The sequence below is a fragment of the Lynx rufus genome, unplaced genomic scaffold, assembly GCF_022079265.1.
Source record: "Lynx rufus isolate CCGP_SWC_20201006 ecotype Redwood Valley unplaced genomic scaffold, mLynRuf1.p SCAF_2, whole genome shotgun sequence".
NCBI lineage: Eukaryota > Metazoa > Chordata > Mammalia > Carnivora > Felidae > Lynx > Lynx rufus.
The window spans coordinates 125,274,473-125,296,117 of record NW_025814834.1 but is presented as its reverse complement, the minus strand read 5'-3'; the positions used below and the strand labels follow the sequence as shown (position 1 = coordinate 125,296,117).

Sequence of the window (21,645 nt, the reverse complement as noted above, 5' to 3'; positions counted from 1 at the left end):
TCTGAAATATGATACTGCTCCTTAGTAAAGGTGTTAATCACTCAAAAGATCCTTTCAGCAACATAAGAAAGGCCATCTATGACAAACCCACAGCTCATATCATATCAGCAGTAAAAAGCTGAAAGCTTTCCTTCTAAGATCAGGAACAAGACAAGGATGTCCCCTCTCACCACTTTTATTCAACACAGTACTGACTGGACCTCCTAGCTGTGGCAATCAGACAAGAAAAAGAAATAAAAGGCATCCAAATTGGTAAGGAAGGAGTAAAACCATCCTTATTTGAAGATTACATAATATTATATCTAGAAAATCCTAGACTCTGCCCAAAACTATTAGAATAAATGAATTCAGTAAAGTTGTAGGGCATAAAGTTAATATACAAAAATTTGTTGCATTTCTACCAATAACTACTACAGAAAGAGAAATTTTAAAACAAACTCACTGTTGATTTCATCAAAAAGAATAAAATACCTAGGAACAAATTTAACCAAGGAGGTGAAAGACCTGTATTCAAAAACTTTTAAGCCACTGATTAAAGAAACTGAGGATGACACAAATAAATGAACAGATATGCCATGGCTCACGAATTGGGATAGTACTGTTAAGATGTCCATACTATCCAAAGCAATCTATGGATTCAGGGCAATCCCAATCAAAATAGCAATAGCATTTTTCACAGAACCTGAAAAAACTAATCCTAAAATTTGTATGGAGCCCCAAAAGACCTCAAATAGCCTAAGCAACCTTGAGAAGAAAACCAAAGCTGGAGGTATCAGAATACCAGATTTCAAAGTATACTACAGAGCTATAGTCATGAAAACAGTATGGTTCTGGCACAAAAACAAACCATAGATCAATGGAACAGAATAGAGGGCCTAGAAATAAACCCACACTTGTATGGTCAATTCATCTACAACAAAGGAAGCAAGACTACACAATGAGAAAAAGAGTCTCTTCAATAAATGGTTAGGGAAAACTGGACAGCTACAGGAAAAAGAATTTAACTCAACCACTTTCTTCCACCACATCCAAAGATAAACTCAAAATGCATTAAAGACCTAAATATACGACCTGAAACCATAAAACTCGTAAAAGAAAACATAAGTGGTAAACTCTTAGACACTGGTCTTAGCAACATACTTATTAATATGTCTCCTTGGGCATGGACAACAAAAGCAAAAATAAACAGGGGGACTACACCAAAATAAAAAGCTTTTGCTCAGTGAAGGAAACCATCAACAAAATGAAAAAGCAACTTACTGAATGGGAGACAATATCTGCAAATAATATATTCAATAAGGGAATAATATCCAAAATATATAAATAACTCACAGAATTCAATACCAAAAAACTAAATAAAATCCAATTAAAAAATGGGCAGAGAAACTAAATAGGCATTTTTCCAAATACATATACAGATGGCCAATAGACACATGAAAAGATATTCAAAATCACTGATTACAGGGGAAGCAAATCAAAACCACAATGAGATGTCATCTCACACCCGTCAGAATGGCTAGTATCAAAAAGACGAAATAATAGGTGTTGGCAAAGTTGTGGAGAATAGGGAACCCTTGTGCAATGTTTGTGGGAATGCAAACTGGTGCGGCCACTACTACTACAGAAAACAGTATAGCGGTTCCTCAGAAACTTAGGAGAAATTCCATCCAATCCAGCAATTCTATTTCTGGGTGTATACCTGAAGAAAACAAAAACACTAATTCAAAAAAAGATATATGCAACCCTATGTTTGCTACAGTGTTACTGAGAACAGCCTAGATATGGAAGCAACCTAAGTGTCCACTGATAGCTGCATGAATAAAGATATGGTAAATACATACAATGGAATATTAGTGAGCCATAAAAAAATAAAATAAAATACTGCCATTTAGGGCAACATGGATGGACCTAGAGCTAAGTGCAGTTAAGTCAGACAAAAAATACATGACTTCACTTATGTGTAGAATCTAAAGAACAAATGGACAAACAAATTACAGAAAGAGTCTTACAAATACAGAGAATAAATGGGGGTTGCCAGAGGAAAGGAGAATTGGGGCTGGGCAAAACAGGTGAGGGGGATTAAAAGGTACAAACTTCCAGTTACAAAATGAGTAAGTCACGGGGATGTCAAGTACAGCATAGTGAATACAGTCAAGAATATCATACTTTTATGGTGACAAATGCTAACTGCACTTATCATGGTGCATTTTATAATGTATACAAACGTCAAATCAGTGTGTAATATACCTATAACTAATATAGATATTTTTAAAAATCCTTCCAATTTGGAAATGTGTGTATTTAAGTTCTGGGAAAGGTATTATTTATTTGATAATTTCTTCCCCTCCATGTCTTTCCTTTTTTCTGGAACATCTATCTATTAGCTGTCAGGCTTCCATTATGAACTGTACTCACTTTCCTATTTTTTCTTTTTTTTTTTTTTAATTTTTTTAACATTTATTTATTTTAGAGATAGAGAGAGAAAGAGTATGAGTGGAAGAGGGGCAGAGAGAGAGGGAGACACAGAATCTGAAGCAGGTTCCAGGTTCCAAGTTGTCAGCAAAGAGCCCGATGTGGGGCTCAAACTCACAAACTGCTAGATCATGATGTGAGATGAAGTCAGATGCTTAACTAAGCCACCCAGGCTCCCCTCTATTGTCTTTTTCCTTGTTTTTTGTTTTTTTGTATAATTTTTCAGAGAAATAGCTGCAACTTTACCTTCCAACTTTTCTACTAAGCTTATTGGTTAATTTTGCTTTCTGGTTCTCTTACTTTTTCATCCTCAGTCCATTTTTCCTTTTTCTTTTTTTTTTTTTAAAGTATACAGTTCTTTATATTTATTAATTATATCTTTAAAAATAGCATTCTTGGGGCGCCTGGGTGGCGCAGTCGGTTAAGCGTCCGACTTCAGCCAGGTCACGATCTCGCGGTCCGGGAGTTCGAGCCCCGCGTCGGGCTCTGGGCTGATGGCTCAGAGCCTGGAGCCTGTTTCCAATTCTGTGTCTCCCTCTCTCTCTGCCCCTCCCCCGTTCATGCTCTGTCTCTCTCTGTCCCAAAAATAAATAAACGTTGAAAAAAAAAATTAAAAAAAAAAAATAGCATTCTTCTGATTCCTTTGTCATTTCTTTTATCTCTTTCCTTCTTTTTCTTTAGGTCTCAAATATTTGATGATCTTCAACTATCCATTTACATTTAAAAGTAACGGACGCCTGGGGGGCTCAGTCAGTTAAGCATCCAACTTCAGTTCAGGTCATGATCTTGAGGTTTGTGGGTTCAAGTCCTGCATCAGGCTGTCCACTCTCAGCACAGAGCCTGCTTTGGATCTTCTGTCTCCCTCTGTCTCTACCCCTCCTGGTCTCTTTCTCTTTCTCTCTCTCTCTCTCTCAAAAATAAATAAACATAAAAAAAAAAAAAGTGAGGCACTAACATGCTGAATGTGAGCTCAGTGTGCAAAGAGTGAAGCTTGTTAAACAGCAGGCCTCACCATAAACAGCCATTTCATTTCCAGTATGTTTAGGTCTTCTTAGCTGGCCAGTTTCTGCAAAAGGCAATCCCAGTCTTCTGTTGGAGATTATAAACCTGGCCACCAGATTTCTACTTAATCTCCATTATTAGTGCAGTATTTCACACCACTCTAACTTTGTGTCTGGTGTTCCAGAATCCAGAACTTCTCTGGCTCAGCCTCTCCAGAAAGCAAGCTTCAATCCAACCTTCTGTCAGGGGAAGATAAGGGTATCTACGTGACCATGTAGAATAAGGAAAATGATCTGGGGACAGATCGACTGACACTTATAAATAAGCTCAAACAATCCAGTTCCACCTCATTAATTCCTAAGTCTTTTAGAAATTAAATAGAGGAGTTTTCAACAGAAAGCTCACTCGTTTCCTACTGGCATTCCCTATTACAGACACTTACATTTTTACTTTCGTCACTTTCCAACTTTCAAAATTGTGTTAATAGCTCTGACTTATAGTCTTCTCTCCCATTCTTTTAAACCTTGAGGGCCGATATCTTTTTCTTATTCATTATAATTAAAAAAAAATTTTTTTTTAAATGTTTGTTTATTTTTGAGAGAGAGACAGAGTACAAGCGGGGGAGAGGCAGAGAACCTCTGAAGGAGGCTCCGAGGCTCCGCGCTGTCAGCACAGAGCCCGACGCAGAGCTCGAACCCATGAACCATGAGATCATGACCTGAGCTGAAGTTAGGCACTTAACTGACTGAGCCACCCAGGTGCCCCTTATTCATTGTAATTTTAGAGGGATTTCAGAAGAAATCAGATGGGGATCAAGGCACATATTTAAATCATCATCTTCAATGAGGAATCTCATCTGTCATGTCCCTACCATCCAGCTTAACAAACTAAAACATTACAAACACAGTTGAAGTCACTTTTGTGTTTATGATTATTAGCCTTTTAAAATTTTGTAGGCATAAAAATAAAAATATTCTAGGTATAATATCATTTTCAAACACTGAGTTTCATTACTCTAATATTAATTAGAAAAAAAATCAAAGAATAAAAAAATAACGCAGGGGCACCTGGGTGGCTCAGTCAGTTAAAGCATCCGATTTCAGCTCAGGTCACGATCTCGCAGTTCATGGGTTCGTGCCCCGTGTCAGGCTCTGTGCTGACAGCTCAGAGCCTGGAGCCTGCTTCAGATTCTGTGTCTCCCTCTCTCTCTACCCCTCTCCTGCTTGCACTCTGTCTCTCTCTGTCTCAAAAATAAACATTAAAAAAATTTTTTTAAATAAAAAAAATAATGCAAAGAGATACATGCACCCTGATATTTATAGTAGCATTACGTACAATAGCCAAATCCTGGAAACAGCCCAAGTGTCCATCAACTGATGAATGGATAAAGAAGATGTGGCATGTGTATATATATGCAATGGAATATTACTCAGCCCTATAAAAGAATGAAATCTTGCTATCTGCAACAACATTGATGGAGCTAGAGAATATTATGCTAAGTGAAATATGTCAAAGAAAGACAAATACCATATGATTTCATGGTAGTCATGAAGTCATGTGGACTTTAAGAAAACAAAACAGATGAACAAAGGGGAAAAAAAAGAGAGATAAACCAAGAAATAGACTCTTAACTATACAGAACAAACTGATGGTTAACAGTGGGGAGGTGGGTGAAGGGATGGGTTAAATCAGGGATTAAGGAGGGTGCTTGTGATGAGCACTGGATGATGTATGAAAGTGTTGAGTCACTATATTGTACACCTGAAACTAATATTATATGTTAACTAAATAGAATTTAAATTAAAACTTAAAAAAAATTTTAAATAAGTGCACCTGGGGGTGCCTGGGTGGCTCAGTCGGTTGAGTGTCCGACTTCGGCTCAGGTCATGATCTCGTGGTCTGTGAGTTCAAGCCCCGCGTCAGGCTCTGTGCTGACAGCTCAGAGGCTGGAGCCTGTTTCGGATTCTGTGTCTCCCTCTCTCTCTGCCCCTCCCCCACTCATGCTCTGTCTCTCTCTCTCTCTCTCTCTGTCAAAAATAAATAAACATTAAAAAAAAAAATAAGTGCACCTGGGTGGCTCAGTCAGTTAAGCGCCCGACTTCAGCTCAGGTCATGACCTCACAGTTCATGGGTTCAAGCCCCTTGTGGGGCTCTGTGCTGACAGCTCAGAGCCTGGAGCCTATTTCGAATTGCATCTCCCTTTCTCTCTGCCCCTCCCCCACTTGTATGCACGTATGCACTATCTCTCTCTCTCAGAAATAAACATTAAATTTTTTTTAATTTTTAAATAAAAAATAAATAAAAAGAAAAAACAATATTAATTAGAATGCTCATCTTAGCAAATATATCCCAAGGGATATGGGAGTGACTAAGGTGAGCTTCATCACTGAAAATAATGTTAGACCTTAAATTCAATATATTCTCCCAATTAAGAAATTTTAGAAGACAATTGTCATTGGGAATATGTATGAAATTCTTGTGTATAACATTATGATTTCTCCTATTTTTTTCTATTGGTGTGACTTAAGAAAATAGCTATATTGAGATATAATTCACATATTATAAAACTCACCCATTTTTAGGTGTGTAGTTTTAGTAATTAACGAACTTAGATTTCTAGTGTATTTATATAGTTGTGCAACTATCATCACATTCAAGCTTAAGAACATTTCCATCAATTCAAAAGCAAGAATGGCAATAAGTCTCTGTTCCTATCCCCCAGCCACAGGCAACCACTAATCTGCTTTCTAATCTATAGATTTGCCTTTTGTAGAAATTTCACATAAACTGAATTACACAATATATAGTCTTTTGTGTCTGGTTCCTTTCACATAGCATAACATTTTTGAGGTTCATCTATGTTGTAACATGTATTAATAGTTTTGGGGGTTTGAGAGGGAGACAGAGAGAGAGAAAGAACACACATGCACACGTGAGTGTGTGAGCAGGGGAGAGGCACTGAGAGAGAGGGAGAGAGAGAATCCTAAGGAGGCTCTGCACTGATAGCACAGAACCCTACGCTGGGCTCGATCTCACAAACCATGACACTTAACCAACTGAGCCACCCAGGTTCCCTATATTAATAGTTTTAACTGCTGAGTTGTATCCCATTGCGTAGGTAAAACACATTTGTTTATCCACCTACCAATTGATAGACATTTGGACTTTTTTCTAGTTTTTGGCGATTATGAATAGTACTGCTATGAACATTTGCATGTGCTCATATGTTTTTATTTTTCCTGGATAGATCCCCAGGAGTGGAAATGGAAATGCTAGGTCATATGTGAAGTACAGGTTTAATTTTTTAAGAAACCACCAAACTATTTTCCACTTTCCATTTCCACCAGCATTGTACAAGCATTCTAATTCCTGCATGCCAATCTAACAAGTTAATGGTAGTATCTCCCTATGGTTTTAATTTGTACTTCCCTAATGACTAATAATGTTGAGCATCTTTTCTTGTGCTCATTAACCATTCATATGCTTTCTTTGGTGAAATATCTACTCAAGTATTTTGCCCATTTTTATATTGGGTTTTTTGATGAGTTGTAGTTTTCTTACTGAGTTGTAAGAGTTCTTTATATATTATACAAACACTGTATTATATATATACACACACACACGTTATATATATGTATAATATTTTCTCCCAGCGTATGGCTTGCTTTCATTTTTCAATGGGATATTCTGAAGATAAATTTTAAATTTTTATGAAGCCCAACTTATCAATCTTTCCTTTATAGATATGTTTTCAAGAAATCTGTCCTATTCCAAGGTCACAAAGATCTTCTATCTTTTCTTCTAGAAAATCTATACTTTAGATTTTACAGTTAAGTGTATGGTCCATTTTAATTGGTTTTTGTGTGTGATGTGAGGTAAAAATCAAAGCTCATTTTTATACATGTGGATATCCAATTGTTCCAGTGCAATTTGTTGACAACACTATCATTTCTCCCTTGAAATGCTTTGGCATCTTTGTCAAAAACCAACTTATCAAAACCATAAGGATTTATTTCTAGATACTCTATCCTGTTGCATTGATCTATTTATTACTCGTGCCAATACTATATTTCCTGGATTACTATAGCTTTATAGTAAATTTTGAGATCCAGTAATGTAAGTACTCCAAGTCTTTCTTATTTTTAAACTTGTTTTGAATATTCTAAGACCTCTGCATTCTTTATCGATTTTAGACTTAGCTCATCAATTTCTACCAAAAAAGAAAAAAAAGGCTATTGGAATTTTGAAAGGATTATATTGAATCTGTAGACGCATTTGCAGAGAATTGCCACCTTAACAATAAACTTAACAATATTGAGTCTTTCAGATCATGAACGTGAAATGTTACTCTATTTATTTAGATCTTTAATTTCTCTTAGCAATGTTTTGTGGTTTTCAGTGGACAGGTCTTATACTTTCTATGTTAAACTTATTCCTAAGTACTGTATTCTTTTTTAGCTATTTGAATGAATCCTTTTCTTAATGTCACTTTTGGATTAGTCATTGCTGGTTTTTAAAAATACATGACTTCTGTTTATTGACCTGGATTCTAAAGACCTTGCTATACTCATTTGCTAATGTTAGTAATTTTTTGTAGGTGCCTTAGGATTTTCTAAATATGGGAACATATCAGGAATGAAGGCAATTTTTTCTTTTCTATCTCAATGCTTTTTATTTCTCTTCCTTCCCTTACAGCACTGGTTAGCAATGTTAAATAGCTGTGGTGAGAGCAGACTTCCTTGCTTTGTTCCTGATTTTAGGAGCAAATTACTTTTTTTTTTTTTTTTTAGAGGAAATTACTTTTTATTTCTAGTTTATTGTTAATGGGCATTAAATTCTGTCCAATGCTTTTTCTGTCATTAATGAGATCATGCAGTTTTGTCCTTTATTCAATTCATATGGTATATTATTTTCAAATGTTAAACCAATGTTCATTCCTAGGATAAACCCCACTTGGTCCCAGTAGATAGTCCATTTTATATGTTGTTGAATTTGGTTTGCTAATCTTTTCTTAAATATTTCACACCTACGTTCACAATGAATTTTCTTTGTCTGGCTTTAGAGTCAGGATAATACCGGGCTCATAAAATGAGTTGGGAAGTGTACTTCCTCCTGTTTTCTGAAAGAGTTTCTGTAGGTTTCTGTAGTATATCTGTTCTTGACTTAATTAATTGCTATTCATCCTTCAGATCTCATTTGAAGTATCAATTCCTTAGCGAAGGCTTCTCTGACCACCTTGACTAAGTCCATTTCCCTTGTCGTAAGTATAATAGTTTGTAAAGAACAGCTGTCCTTCTTAGCATTTATTACGAATTTTTATTCACTAAGAGGATTTTTATTGTTCCTCTCCCACTTTAAGCTCCATGCAAAGAAAAACACTGAGCGTTTTTGCTCATCATTATTTAGACATTAGTACCTAGTCTACTACCTGACATATGGTAGGTAGGTGCTCAACAAATATTTAGCAATTGAAGAATACATAATGACTGCCTTAGTTTTATTTTTGGTATTTCTTTCCCTTCTTGGAATTACTGTTTTGTTTCTCTAGATTCTTCATATTTTAACTTGAATCTCTATAAGTCTTCCTAGTCAATCTAGACATTTTTTTGTTCATATGTACATTTTTAGAGTGATATAATTTTATCAAGTATTACTTCAGAAACATTCCATAGATTTTGTTGTAATGTCTATTCTTCAAAAACACAAACACAATGTGGCTCCTCTATTCAAAAACCATGAAAAATTTTCCGTTTTCTACAGAATAGTATGAAAATTTCTTAGTAAAGCATTCAAGTCCGCTCCAAAATGATTTATGGCCTATCATCTCATCTATATACCTTATACTCCAATCAGATAGGGCTACTTGCTCTTCTCTTAAACAAATACTATACTTCTGTTCATAAGTACTTTTCCTCTTATGCTCAGCACCTAGCAAAATCCTTAAACACAGTAGCTCAGAAAACGTTTGCGGAAGAGTTCATATACTTTTCATAACCCAAGTTAAGATTTTTTTTAATTTACATCTTCTATGATTTTGAAGTTTTTTTTAACTGAAATAATCACTATTTTTATTGCCATGTTCCCACATTTGCAAATTTTTCTCTTTTCAGTGGTAATAACCTTTTAATCTGTTTTACTACTTTTTTATTGAGGTATAATTAACATACAGTTTCAGGTTACAATGTAATGATTCAACAATTCTGTATGTTACTTATCACACTAAGCATCCTCTTAATCCCCTTGATCTATTTCACCCATCTGCCACCCACCTCCCCTCTGGCAACTACCAGTTTGTTCTCTGTGTTTAGGAGTCTCTTTGGTCTCCTTTTTTGTTTCCTAAAATCCACATGAGTGAAATCATGTGGTATTTGTCTTTCTTTTTCTGACTTATTTCACTTAGCATTATACTCTCCAGGTCCATCCACCTTGGACCATCCACTATATATATATGTTATATATATATAATTCATTCATCTATTGATGGACATTTAGGTTGCTTCTATATCTTGACTATTGTCAGTGGTGCTTCAATAAACACAAGGGTGCATGCAATTTTTCAAATTAATGTTTTTGTTTTCTTTGGGTAAATACCCAGTAGTGAAATTACTGGATTATGTAGTGGTTGTATTTTTAATTTTTTGAGCAACCTGCATACTGTTTTCCACAGTGGCCACACCAATTTACATTCCTATCAACAGTGAACGAGGTTCCTTTTTCTCCATATCTTCATCAGTACTTGCTGGGTCTTGTGGTTTTTATTTTAGCCATTCTGACTGGTGTGAGGTGGTATCTCACTGTGGCTTGGATTTGCATATTCCTGGTGAAATGTTAAGCTTCTGTTCATGCTTCTGTTGGCCACTTTTATGTCCTCTTTGGAAAAGTGTCTTTTCAGATCCTCTGCCCATTTTTAATCATTACTTGCTTCTTTGGTCTTGACTTGTAAGAGTTCTTTGGACGTTAACCCCTATTGGATAGATCATTTGCAAATATCTTCTCCCATTGAGCAGACTGCCTTTTTGTTTTGTTGATGGTTTCCTTTGCTGTGTAAAAGTCTTTTATTTTGATGTTGATTCAATCGTTTAAATTTGTTTTTGTTTCCCTTGCCTGAGGAGACTGGTCTAGAATTTCTAAGGACAATGCCAAAGAAATTACTGGCTATGTTTTCTTCTAGGAGTCTTACGTTCTCAGGTCTCACATTCAGGTCTTTAATGCATTTTGAGTTCATTTTTGTGTATAAGAAAATAGTCCAATTTCATTCTTTTGCATGTAGCTGTTCAGTTTTCCCAGACCATTTGTTGAAGAGACTGCCTTTTCCCTATTGTACATTCTTGCCTCTTGAATTATACTTGTATTGTGTAATTTCTAATTTTATTGTACTGTGATCTGATGTTAATATTATTATTTAATTTTCTTTTTTAAATTTTTTTGTCAAAAATATTTATATTTGTGTAATCTATTTTTAAATTGCATTAAATACTTTGTGTCCTATATTTTGGTCTATTTTTGTCTGAGACTAAAACATATTTGAAAAGATACCTTGGCTCTTCTCCCACCACCACTAGACTGTGAAATTCATATATATCTTGTTGACTGTACTCTCAAAGCCTAGAACATGTTGGTACATTAGCTTAGTAAATTTTTAGAGTTGTCTTTAATTTGATCCTTTCCACTGCTGCTAAATTCAAAGTATACATTAAGGAGTTGTTAGGTAGATTACCTTGTGACAGAACAATGAATAAAAACATATATAATAGATAGCGTTAATTAAACTGAGCAACAGATACTGAGGTCCTAGTAAGAATCAAGAGGTTCTAAAAATGGGATGCAAACACAATTCCTGCTTTGAGGCCTATGAAGATGCACAGGTTAACAAATACTTTTGATTTGGTATACTAAAAGGAAGGTCTGCATAAAATGGCACGGAAACGAGAGTTGAGAAAATCTTTAGTTGGGTAGGGGAAGGCAGTCAATAAAATCTTTTTAATGATACAGAAACCAAAACCCAGAGACACTACAGCACTGTTCAAGATCACAAGGCTAGAGATCACTAAAAGAGGATCTCACTCCCAGTTCTGTGCTCTTTTCATTACATCTTACTATCAGTACTTTACAGCAACTCACAAAAGACTAACAGGCCAGGATTTTAGAGAGTTACAAAATATAATGTGGGAGTTTATTCATCCTTCCCCATGTCCCCTTAATATATAAAAAAATCAAGGACAGCCCAAAACTGTAAAAGTTTGCCATGTACCATGTAGTTCTAACAGCTTTGTAGTTGACTGGCCTGTTATGCACCCTACAAGTGTTGGTTAAATGTATTTCACCAGAGATTTAAACATCCCAGGCCAATCAATGTGACTTACAGATAAACAAAACTATTAAATTGTATTACACCCACACATACATGTATTTTTTTAAGTGTTAATAAAAGATCTGCAACAAATGTTTAAAATAGCAAGGTCCAAAAAGAAGAATCTGCCAGCCATTATTCAGCACTTTCCAAGGAAGTAAGACCCTGAATCTGTAGATCTAAGTATTAAAGTCAATAGGGAGAGACATTCTTTTAGGGGCTGGGATGGTCTTTAGGCTTTTCCACATCTCTCAAGACTATTCAATAACATTTGACTACCAAGCAACCCTCCCGTGACTAATTTGCACCAACCTCCCACCTGTCCCAGTACATACTGACACCACAACCCTGACTCTGGAGCATTAGATTATTTAACCCTCCCCTCCCCTATTATAAGTTAATAAACTGGCATTCTGAATCACACATCAGTTTTTGGTTGGTTAACATGAAATAACCCCATGAATCTGCTCAGTTCTAAGAGCAGGGTAGAAAAAAGTTTAAGAACCTGAAAAACTTAAGACCACACTCTAAACCGGTAATTGAAAAAGTGATTCAGGCCACAAATGGATGTGATGTAGCTTGCACGGGAAGAGAAAAAGGAGAAAGAAAGGAAGAAGAAGAGGGAGAAGGCGGTGAAAGAGGAAGTGGAGGAGGAGGCAGAAAGGCAGGGGGAAGGGAAGATGCTCTGAAAAAAGTCTGGATATTTCGCATAAAAAAGCATCTTCCTGAGGCTCTGGCAGTCCTTGGCCTGCATTGCCACAGAATAAAACTGACCAGAGTTAAGCAGCCACAGCCCCCTTTGTAGGGGACATTTGTTTTCTAATTCATCACAGACCAACCACACTCCTCTCTATTTCCCTGATATTGAGGTCAAATGTCAACTGTCATTTATCATTCTGCTTGCAGTGTTTTGTCTTCCTTCCAGACTTCAAAGAATAAAGAATGCCAGACTTGGTGGATAAGTGCAGATTTTATAAAAAGTGCAAACCACTCTCCACATTAATTCAGTAAAACAAAGCTAGAATCAAAGAAATCAATTTACCTTAATCTGAGTCTGTTCGATTGACTTTTCCCATATCTGCTGATCATATGCTCCAATCTGAAATAGGGAGCAGGCTATTTGAATGATGCAAAGGAAATCCTGTTATTTAGGTCAAATGTCACAAAAGTCACGAAACTACTAAGCATCAATACAGTATCTGGGGAATGTTTATGCTTCTCAGAGGTTAGAGTAAGTTATTTAAAGGACTGTTGCACTCAAAAGTCTAAAGTAGCTGGATCGAAAAGTAAGTTAAAAAGTACTGTCCAAAATATTTCAAATTAAGCATTACCTTACAAGATATTTCCACTTCTTAAGGAAAACATCAGTAGGAAAACTAGAGAGGAATAAAAAGGTAACGGACAGCTCAGTAAGACTGTTGCCAGTACCAATCTGAGCTGTGAAGATACAAGTTTCACGTCTAAAAAAAACACAGCAGTTTGATCAGAAGCAAACTTTCAGAGCGTTGCTGGGGCACGGTGTATGCGGCCTGGAGAAGGGAGGGGACTTGAGAGTCCTATTCGGGGACCGGGAACAGAGCCTAAAAGACCTAATGACCTTGCGCCTCGGTTTGTCCGTTGATGTTGGGAGAGAGACACCGTGCTGGAATTGCCGGCACTACCGAGCTTAGGGAAAGCTAACGGGGGATTCTTTGCGGGGGCATTTTGCAGGAAGTCTGCTTTACAAATAAAAAAAAAAAAAAAAAAAAGGTTGATATTACCTTCTTTTGGTACCACGATATAGCATCTCTCTCATTTGAGGCCATCTGTGTCTCCAGCCAGAGAATGGGATTTCACTGAAAACGAAGGAATAGCAGTCGGTGAGTCCGGTTGCTGAAAGGTACTCTCCCAGTTTGGGTAGAACTCAAAAATCGCTTCTCTCGGCGTCTCCATGAGCTGCTGACTGTCTCTTCTCCGGCTGGTTGCCAGGAAAAAAAGACAAAAACAGAAGCAAACCAAAAACCTCTGGTGCAGTGGCGCCGGGAGAAGCGTCTCTGCGATATTTGGTGCGAGTGTGTTCAAGGCTGCAGGGGAGGGGAGGGGAGGGCAGGTGGCTGGAGTTGGCCCGCACCCCCTCCTCCGCTCCCCGGCGTCCGGCTCTCACCTGGTGCCCGCTGCCCCGCAGTCCGGCGGCCGGGACCTTCCTCCTCAGTGGCCCCGGGCCCGCCATGAGGCCGGGGGAGAGACGGCGGGCGCCGCAGGCCGCATCTTCCCCCCGGGGCGCAGACGCCGGCGCGGCCGTTACCATGGAGACCGCGGCGGCCGCGCGGGCCTCGGGGGCAGCCGGCCGCCCGCGCCGGGAGGAGGGCAGTCTGCTGCGGCAGCCGCGGCGCCCTCCAAGCGCGACCTTCAGGGTCACCGGACCGACCCCCAAATAAGCCAGGAATCAACTGGGAAAGGACGGGGATGAGACGTGAAGGAGGGCTTCGCTGGCCGCCAGGGGCTGCGGCAACGGCCGGAGGCTCGGCGCCCGGCTCTTCGGGTGCGGAGCGGAGGGCCCCCCCCCAACCCCGGCGCGGGAGGCAGCCGCTGCGGGGCGAAGGGCGGGCGGGCGTCCTGCGAGGCCCGGCTGGCGGGCGGGCCGTGACTCAGCCGGCCGCGAACTGGGCGAGGGCAGCGCCGCAGACCACGGTGCGGCCCCGCTGCGGCTTCCGCTTTCCGGGTTTTGCACGAAAGTGGCTCCGCCCCCGCCCGGGCCTGGCCCCCGGGGCCTCCGCCGGGCTCCCGGACGCAGGGGCTGGGGAGCCACACGACCCTCAGATCACGCTTCAGGTCACTTCCTGAGAAACGACTTGCCCAGACGTCGACCTGAAGGAGGTCGGTCCAAATGTCCTAAGAGCTGCCCGTTCATTTCTTTGTAACACTTCTCTTTGTCTTACAGGTTTCTTTGTGCTCCATTATTTAGTGTCGTCCTTCCCTAAAGGGCTGTGGGTTCAGTGCAGTTGGAGCCTGGCACATAGGTTCTCAGTCTGGGCTGGATGAACGCAGTTTTCTTGCATTTACGCCGTCCCCGGACGAAGGGCGCGGTGGGCTGCTTGTCACCCTTAACTCTCAGCAGCTCTGAGATTTAAACTTTGCGGGTGCTCGAGACTGAGGGAAGAGGAGGGCCAAGGCTTGGCGCAGTTCCAGGGCACGTTTCCCAAATTAGGGTAGGGGAGGGTGACGGCAGGAAGAACTGTCTCTAGGCTAAGAGTTCGAGCAGGCTGATAGGGGTCAGGAGAAAGGAATGGCTGCGCGCTAAAAGGAGTATCTAAGGATACCTTCCTAAGGTTTTGAGCTGCTTTCCTCCTCTATAGTGCAGGGCTTTTTGGCCATTAGTGGAACACTGACCCCTAACGGCCGTTCCCACCCCACTTGAAGCAGTGTCCTTGCTTGCCCCAGCAGTCAGGTAAAGCTAATGACAGATAATGGTCACATTGGCTACACTTCAGAAAGCCTGAGAAGTGAGGTTCTAAATGTTTTACAAACATTTCTTGCCTATTAAATCGGGGTAAGGTGAAGTTATCCCATTCTACTGCTAAGGAAAATCCACTAAAAAGTATAAATAACTCCTACAGAACTAATTAAAAATTATTTCATCCAGGCTTGATTTTTATATGGCACGCATAGGCTGTGGTTCCCTTTCTGGTTTGTTTCCTGACAGCTTTCCCCCTTTCTTAAACATAATTCTGCTGGGTTTCAGAACAAATGGCCAACTTTAAAAAAAAAAAAAGTGACAAATGAGAAAGTCATCTTTATCTAAATATTTAAGTCCTAAATTACATTAATAACAAAAACATTTTACTTCGTTGCTTAGCGCACAGAGACTTTTTGGGGAATTCGTGAAAGAACTGAAGTTGCATTAGGGAATAGTAGGAAGGGGCAAATCATCTTACAAACTTTTCAGTGCTAAGACTGCCACTGAACACTGCATAGGCTTTAAACCAAGAACTGTATTCAAATCCCTGTTCCAATTAAAGCACTGTGTGATCTTCGGCAATTTACTCAACCTAACAAGCCTGTTTTCTCACCTGTATTTGTTATCTACCTAGTAAATACTAAAGGCTGTGAATATTAAATGGCCCACAGCACTTACTGAAAAACCATTAGTTCCCTTCCCAACCAAGGTCTATCAGGGCTTAGGACAAGTATTTCAAAAAGAAGTTCACACAAAATCTGGAGGAAGAAGATCCACTGCATTGTATCACTTAATACATCAACGATGTCCAAAATGTCTGCTCACCATCTTCATTAACACTGCATGCATGTACTTTGAAAAATACGGGCACAGCCAGATGAACAATTTGGCTGTCCTCAAGTAGATAAAAACCCAATTTAAGCATCAGAAGGCACAACTACCACAAATGCCAAGTGTAGCTTTTCTTCCCCCAAACTAGCTGCACCTCAATGTGACGGCATTTTCTCATTATCTATGACCTTTTCTTTTAGGAAGGACACAAGATTTTTTCTAAAACACTAGAAACTAATGGGGACATAACAAGGTGGGAGGATTAATACTTTAAAAACAGGTTTCAGGTATCTAGAATTCACACGTACTATTCATTTTCTCATGAAACATAAGTAAAGGACAAATCAGACTTTTGTTTATTAAAAAAATACTTTACAGGGAAAAAAAAAACCTCTATGCATTCCATTGTCCTATTTTACAAAGAAATAGCTTAACAATTTAACACACTTAGACAGCTACAAAAAAGCACTGTGTTAAAAGGATTATTATTCACACAAATTTAGATTTAAGACTATTCATTAAAAACCTTTTTAAAACACTCGTTAATGTCAATAAACAAACTAAGGCCACACAACGCAAATAGTCCGCCAGGCAAATTATACATTTCATCTATATGCAAAGACCTCTTAGATAAATTAAAGCCACAGGAAAAAAAGTCTTAGCTGCCAATCAAAATGGAGTTTAGTCACAGAAAACACTATTACATGAAAATTTACAACATGTGATAGAAGTAGTACATAAGTATTTCTTTAGAGAATTGAAAAGTGCTATATTAAGAGACAGTGGTCTCAACTACATGCACAAGTGGATCATAAAAAATTTATGAAGAAAATGGAAGGCCATAATATTTATGGAGATACTTGCTTTTAAAGCAACAAACTTTCAGGATGAGCATAGGTCCCTTATGTGGTAAAGAAAAACATTTGTCTTGTACATTTCCTCTACTTACTGCATGACCAATAAATACAGCTACACTTGTTTAAAAAAAAAAAAAAACTTAGCAGAAATATGAACTTCTGCCATGTACTAGTGAAAGGCTCTTTTTTTTAACCTGTAGCAATGATAAAATAGATTTATTAGAAAGACACAAACTCAATTATCCTAAAAGTATAAATGCAAATAAATTTTTAATGGCAAATACAGATGAAAATATAATGGGCTAATATTAATGATCAAGAATATATTCACTAAGGGTTTTCTTGAATCTTTGAGTCTTGTTTCTAAATTAGTTTTCATTCTAGACACTATTTATAGAGGGAAAGGCAATAAGCAAAAGTTTCTCCAGGCATTAAGTGTGAACTTTATGCCTATTAAGACTGATGCAAGATGTTGCAAGACATCTTTTCCTAAGGTTTGGTAAAGGATTTTATTTAACAAGCTCCATTTTCCCCCTACAAGAGCTTGTAATGTTAGTCAACTGATATTCCAACTGTCTCCAAGGGGAAAGGGCACCTTTCAAGATTTTAATTAAAAATAATAAAGTTAAGTGAAACAAATCCTAAGTACTGAATAAGCAAATTGAAAGTACAATTAAGCTTAGGGATTCATTTTTAAAGAGTTAAAAATTTGGAGGGGAAAACTAATATGTAGGTTTTTATTATTATTGCTTTATGAATTTGGGATACCTCTTTGAATCATAATCCTACTCCTAACATATATTGGTAATTACAGAATGACTTCTGGGGCAGGGGGAAGACTTTTATCCTTATTTATGAATACCATAAAATCATTCTAGTTACTAAGTTACGAATATTCATTTATCGGGTCCTTTCCATAAGCACATTTTTAAAATATCCCTCTGCTCCACAAAATACTCAAACTTACAGCCACGTTCTGCAAGTAATCTCAAAGAGTTGGCACAACAGATAATATACCAAAAAGGAAGATCAGCTTAAATTTCAGTTACAACTTCACTGCCATCACTACTTTACAAATCAGAAGACGCCAGATTGCTCCATGCCTCACTCCACCAAACCAAATAATTTCAAGATTTAGAAAAGTTGCAATCATTTGTATCACTAAACTAGGATACAACTTTGAAAGCAGTAATAAACTCAAAACTTGAGCTTTTATAGTCATCAGTCTTTAAAGCATGCTATTAAATCTAATACTCACATAGGACATTCAGTTTCCAGATACATGACTAGCTAAATGTTTCTCTCTCCATTCTATTGCAATTCTAACATACAATGAATTTATTAGTACATGATTTTAAACATTTGTATACTCTTTTCACGTGTTTATATTGGAGGTGAGGGTAGAATGTTTTGGAAAAGGAAAATGGGGATTTGCTTTTGATTGTAGGTCTTTGCAGATCCGCTGGTTCCTGAGTGATTATACACAGTGCTGGCTGTCAGGAGACAGTCTCCTTGTTTATTAGTAATGACCAGCTTAGATGACAGATGGCATCTGCTGGATGGCAAGTGGGAGATGGGGAAATCGGATCTTGGAAGACAAGAAAAATTAAAAAAAAAAAAAAAGTTTTTGCTTTAACAACCTTGTTCTTCATGATTATTTTAAAAAGCAAATGTTGCCTGAGAAGAATTCTACTTTGCACAGCCTAGTAAAGCTCTATGAAATTCTTCTGGACAGAAAAACAAAAACAGAGAAAACCTAAATCCACATACTTTTGTGATTAACCCCTCCCCCCTCCAAAATAACAAAAACACCCTCAAAGGCAGGTCCCTTTAAAAACTAGTCTTGATAAACTAGAATTCACCCTAGAATTTATACCCAAGATTTTAAAACACCCCTGCAATAATCACATTACTTTTCATACCATTCTAATTACCTTATTTACAAAGATAACTAAAACCAACATCACTTCCAATTCATAAATGGTTTACATTGAAATGTTTCTCTATTTGTCTTCATCCTTTGTAACAGAGAATACATACATATACATATATATAAGGAATAATACAGATTCTAACTAATCACTGCAGTATTTGCTGATGGTTACTTTTCTATCGGTTTACACAGTGACCTCTATACTTTGCTAATATGCATTTAAACTACACAACAATATTGCACAAAGTAATATTTATATAAGATTTAGCCTATTTCAGAATATTTTAGAGAAAATTCATATTTGATATTTCAAAAGATGCAGCTAAGTTTTCATGGTGACAGACATAATAAAGCAGCATCTTTTTTTTTTTTTTTTGCCTATGTTAATGTAAATATTCCAAATCTCACCCTCCAGGAAAAAAATCTCCAAATTGCACTATAACCAGGTAGATACAAGAATCTGGTCTTAGGTGTGGGGAATACTCTTCCTTTAATGAACAAAAGGCCTATTGTATTATTAACTAAGAGAAAGTGAAATGTGTATCATGTTAACATTCTAAAATAATAGAAAGTTAAGACTACACTAGCTATATGAACTGTGCCTGTTTGAAAAAAAAAATTTTAAATACTCAGGCACTAAGCATTAGGTTACCTGAAACTCTAGGATGAAGTCTAGTGCCATAATCGTTATTAGACCGTAGCAACACACAGTAATAGTAAATAAACCCAAGTATTCACCAGTTAAAACTGTGAATCAAAGTGTCTCAACAGATCTTTATCATGAAAAGATTGAAGCCAAGTGACAAAAAAAGTTTTTCCTAAGTTTCATGCACAAAATATGGCAGCCTCATCAGAAAGATTGGTATCATTCTCTAAGTTTGATACTCATGATCAGTTTAAGAAGCAAAAGTATCCACACAAAGTGTGAGGATGCTAGGTAGCAGAACGATAGAGTATCATGTCAACATTATCTCTTTTACCCAATTATCTTCCATAGTTAACCATGTTTCTAGAAGAGATTAATGAACCATGGATAATGAATGACCAAGGACTATTCATCTTTAGATATTTTTAATTGAAATATCCACTGGGCTTTAAATAACAGATACAAAAAAAAAGACAGTTTGGATCAGAAAGTGCTGTGCTTTCTCTTTTGTTAAGAAACCAGAGAGCCACTGGATTTTCCTTAGAAACTACCTGTTCTTTATGGTTGGAACTTACTTGCCCACGTACAAGATGCAGGAACACTTTCCTGCAACCTATGCCATTTTTACTGTAGAAAATTGAAGCTGTGCCATAAAGACACAAGTACTAAAGCATAAATCTGACCTTCTATCATAAAAACAGCAAATATGGCAAGAGACGAGGCAAGATAAAATTAAGGGAAGTGAATAATTTACCAAATAAGAATCTGTTATTCCAGAGAATTCTCAGTTTGATTTGAAGAAGAGATTGAATTGTTACCTCACACCTTAAAACAGAAAGTAGCAGCAGACCCACTATTACATACTGTACTAACGGGATAAGATACAACTCTTAACTTTGCATAATCTGTGTAAAAAAGATATGCTTGACATTTGTGGAATGTCATTTCTCTTTATAGAATTATAGGCAAGATTTCTCCAATAAAACTTAACTTAAGCCAGTTATAAAACTATAACTTCACATCAAAATTTAAAAAAGTTAAAAAATGTGTTTGAATATGTACATATCACACAGGAGTGCTCGAATGTTCCTGTAGATTGTGTTGCTGGTCAGAGTCCAGTCTACTTTCCACCTTTAAAACCGGAATAGGCGGAGTCATCTGATCTTGCTGTAGATTAAGTTCTGATGAAGGGAAGGACGATGAAGCAGTCGTCAAAAGCTGCATCTCTCTGCATGTCTCTTCAGATTCAGTTTTTACCCTCACACACTGGGAGTCAACTTCTAATTCTCGCTTTCCAGTTAAATCACAGTCCATGTTAGAACCGCTTTCTGTGTTTTGAGTGGCTTCCACAACAGGGTGGTACTGTTTAAGCCTTATATGCCAAGCTAAGCTGCACACTGCTGACACTGTTTTGAACTGATGAATGACATTTCTAGGGATGAAGTAAATATCATTGTCACACAGCTGAATTCTAGCATAACGAATGCCTTCCCGCCTCATTTGGTTTAGTTTAGCTTCATCCACCCACTGTACACACTGCAGAAAAAAGAAAAGTTGCATGAGACTTCAAAATATGTAGTGTAGTAATTCAGTCAAACAAAGTATTAGAATTAGCACAGGAAAACAGTAGTAGGGCCAAATTAAAGGCAGGCAATACTAAGTATCAGACAACTTTCTAAAATTTCCTGTAATGCTTGGGAAACATTTTTCCTCATATTTTACTACCTCTCTGATAACAAAGTACAGGTTCAAGTCAGGATAGCCTAAGGAATCATTTAAACAACTATTTCAAAGTGCAGCTAAGTATCAATAACATATTCTTTGCCACAACTAAGGACAACATTTATATGTTGCCTTTTATAGATGAGGGCACACAGTACTCCAGGGGGTCCTCAGCTGAGACTCTTTACAGCCAGAACTGAGCAGTCCGGACCCTCTGGCCATCTGGGCCAACCGGGTATCCCAAAGATTAAAGGGATCTCAAGCATTCTATTTGGGAAGCTCTGTGTTAATGATTTTTGACACTCTCCACACACAGCTTTTAATAGCACTTGAAATTAAATTTACCATCCCATGTATCCAACTATAAGATCAAATGCAAAATAAACTGGGTACAGA

The 21,645-nt window shown here is 37.7% G+C and overlaps 2 protein-coding genes across 3 annotated transcripts in view; both read right to left on the bottom strand.

Annotated features, from left to right (window-relative positions):
- Positions 1-14,051, bottom strand: part of PHTF1 (putative homeodomain transcription factor 1) — a 60,521-nt gene extending 46,470 nt beyond the window's left edge. Inside the window, exons 1-3 of one of the 2 annotated variants that reach the window (XM_047083699.1) lie at positions 13,968-14,051; positions 13,585-13,659; positions 12,867-12,923 (exon numbers count right to left, since the gene is read on the bottom strand). In XM_047083699.1, the coding sequence (XP_046939655.1) occupies positions 12,867-12,923; positions 13,585-13,629 (102 nt within the window). In that variant the 5' untranslated portion in view covers positions 13,630-13,659; positions 13,968-14,051. Of the gene's footprint in view, positions 1-12,866; positions 12,924-13,584; positions 13,741-13,967 lie in introns of those variants that run through there. The other variant, XM_047083700.1, reaches the window with a different exon arrangement.
- A 3,326-nt stretch (positions 14,052-17,377) lies between these two features.
- The window catches only part of RSBN1 (round spermatid basic protein 1), a 46,420-nt gene continuing 42,152 nt past the window's right edge, over positions 17,378-21,645 (bottom strand). Inside the window, exon 7 of the mRNA XM_047083496.1 lies at positions 17,378-21,063. Coding sequence (XP_046939452.1) covers positions 20,593-21,063 — 471 coding nt within the window. The 3' untranslated portion in view covers positions 17,378-20,592. The remainder of the gene's footprint in view (positions 21,064-21,645) is intronic.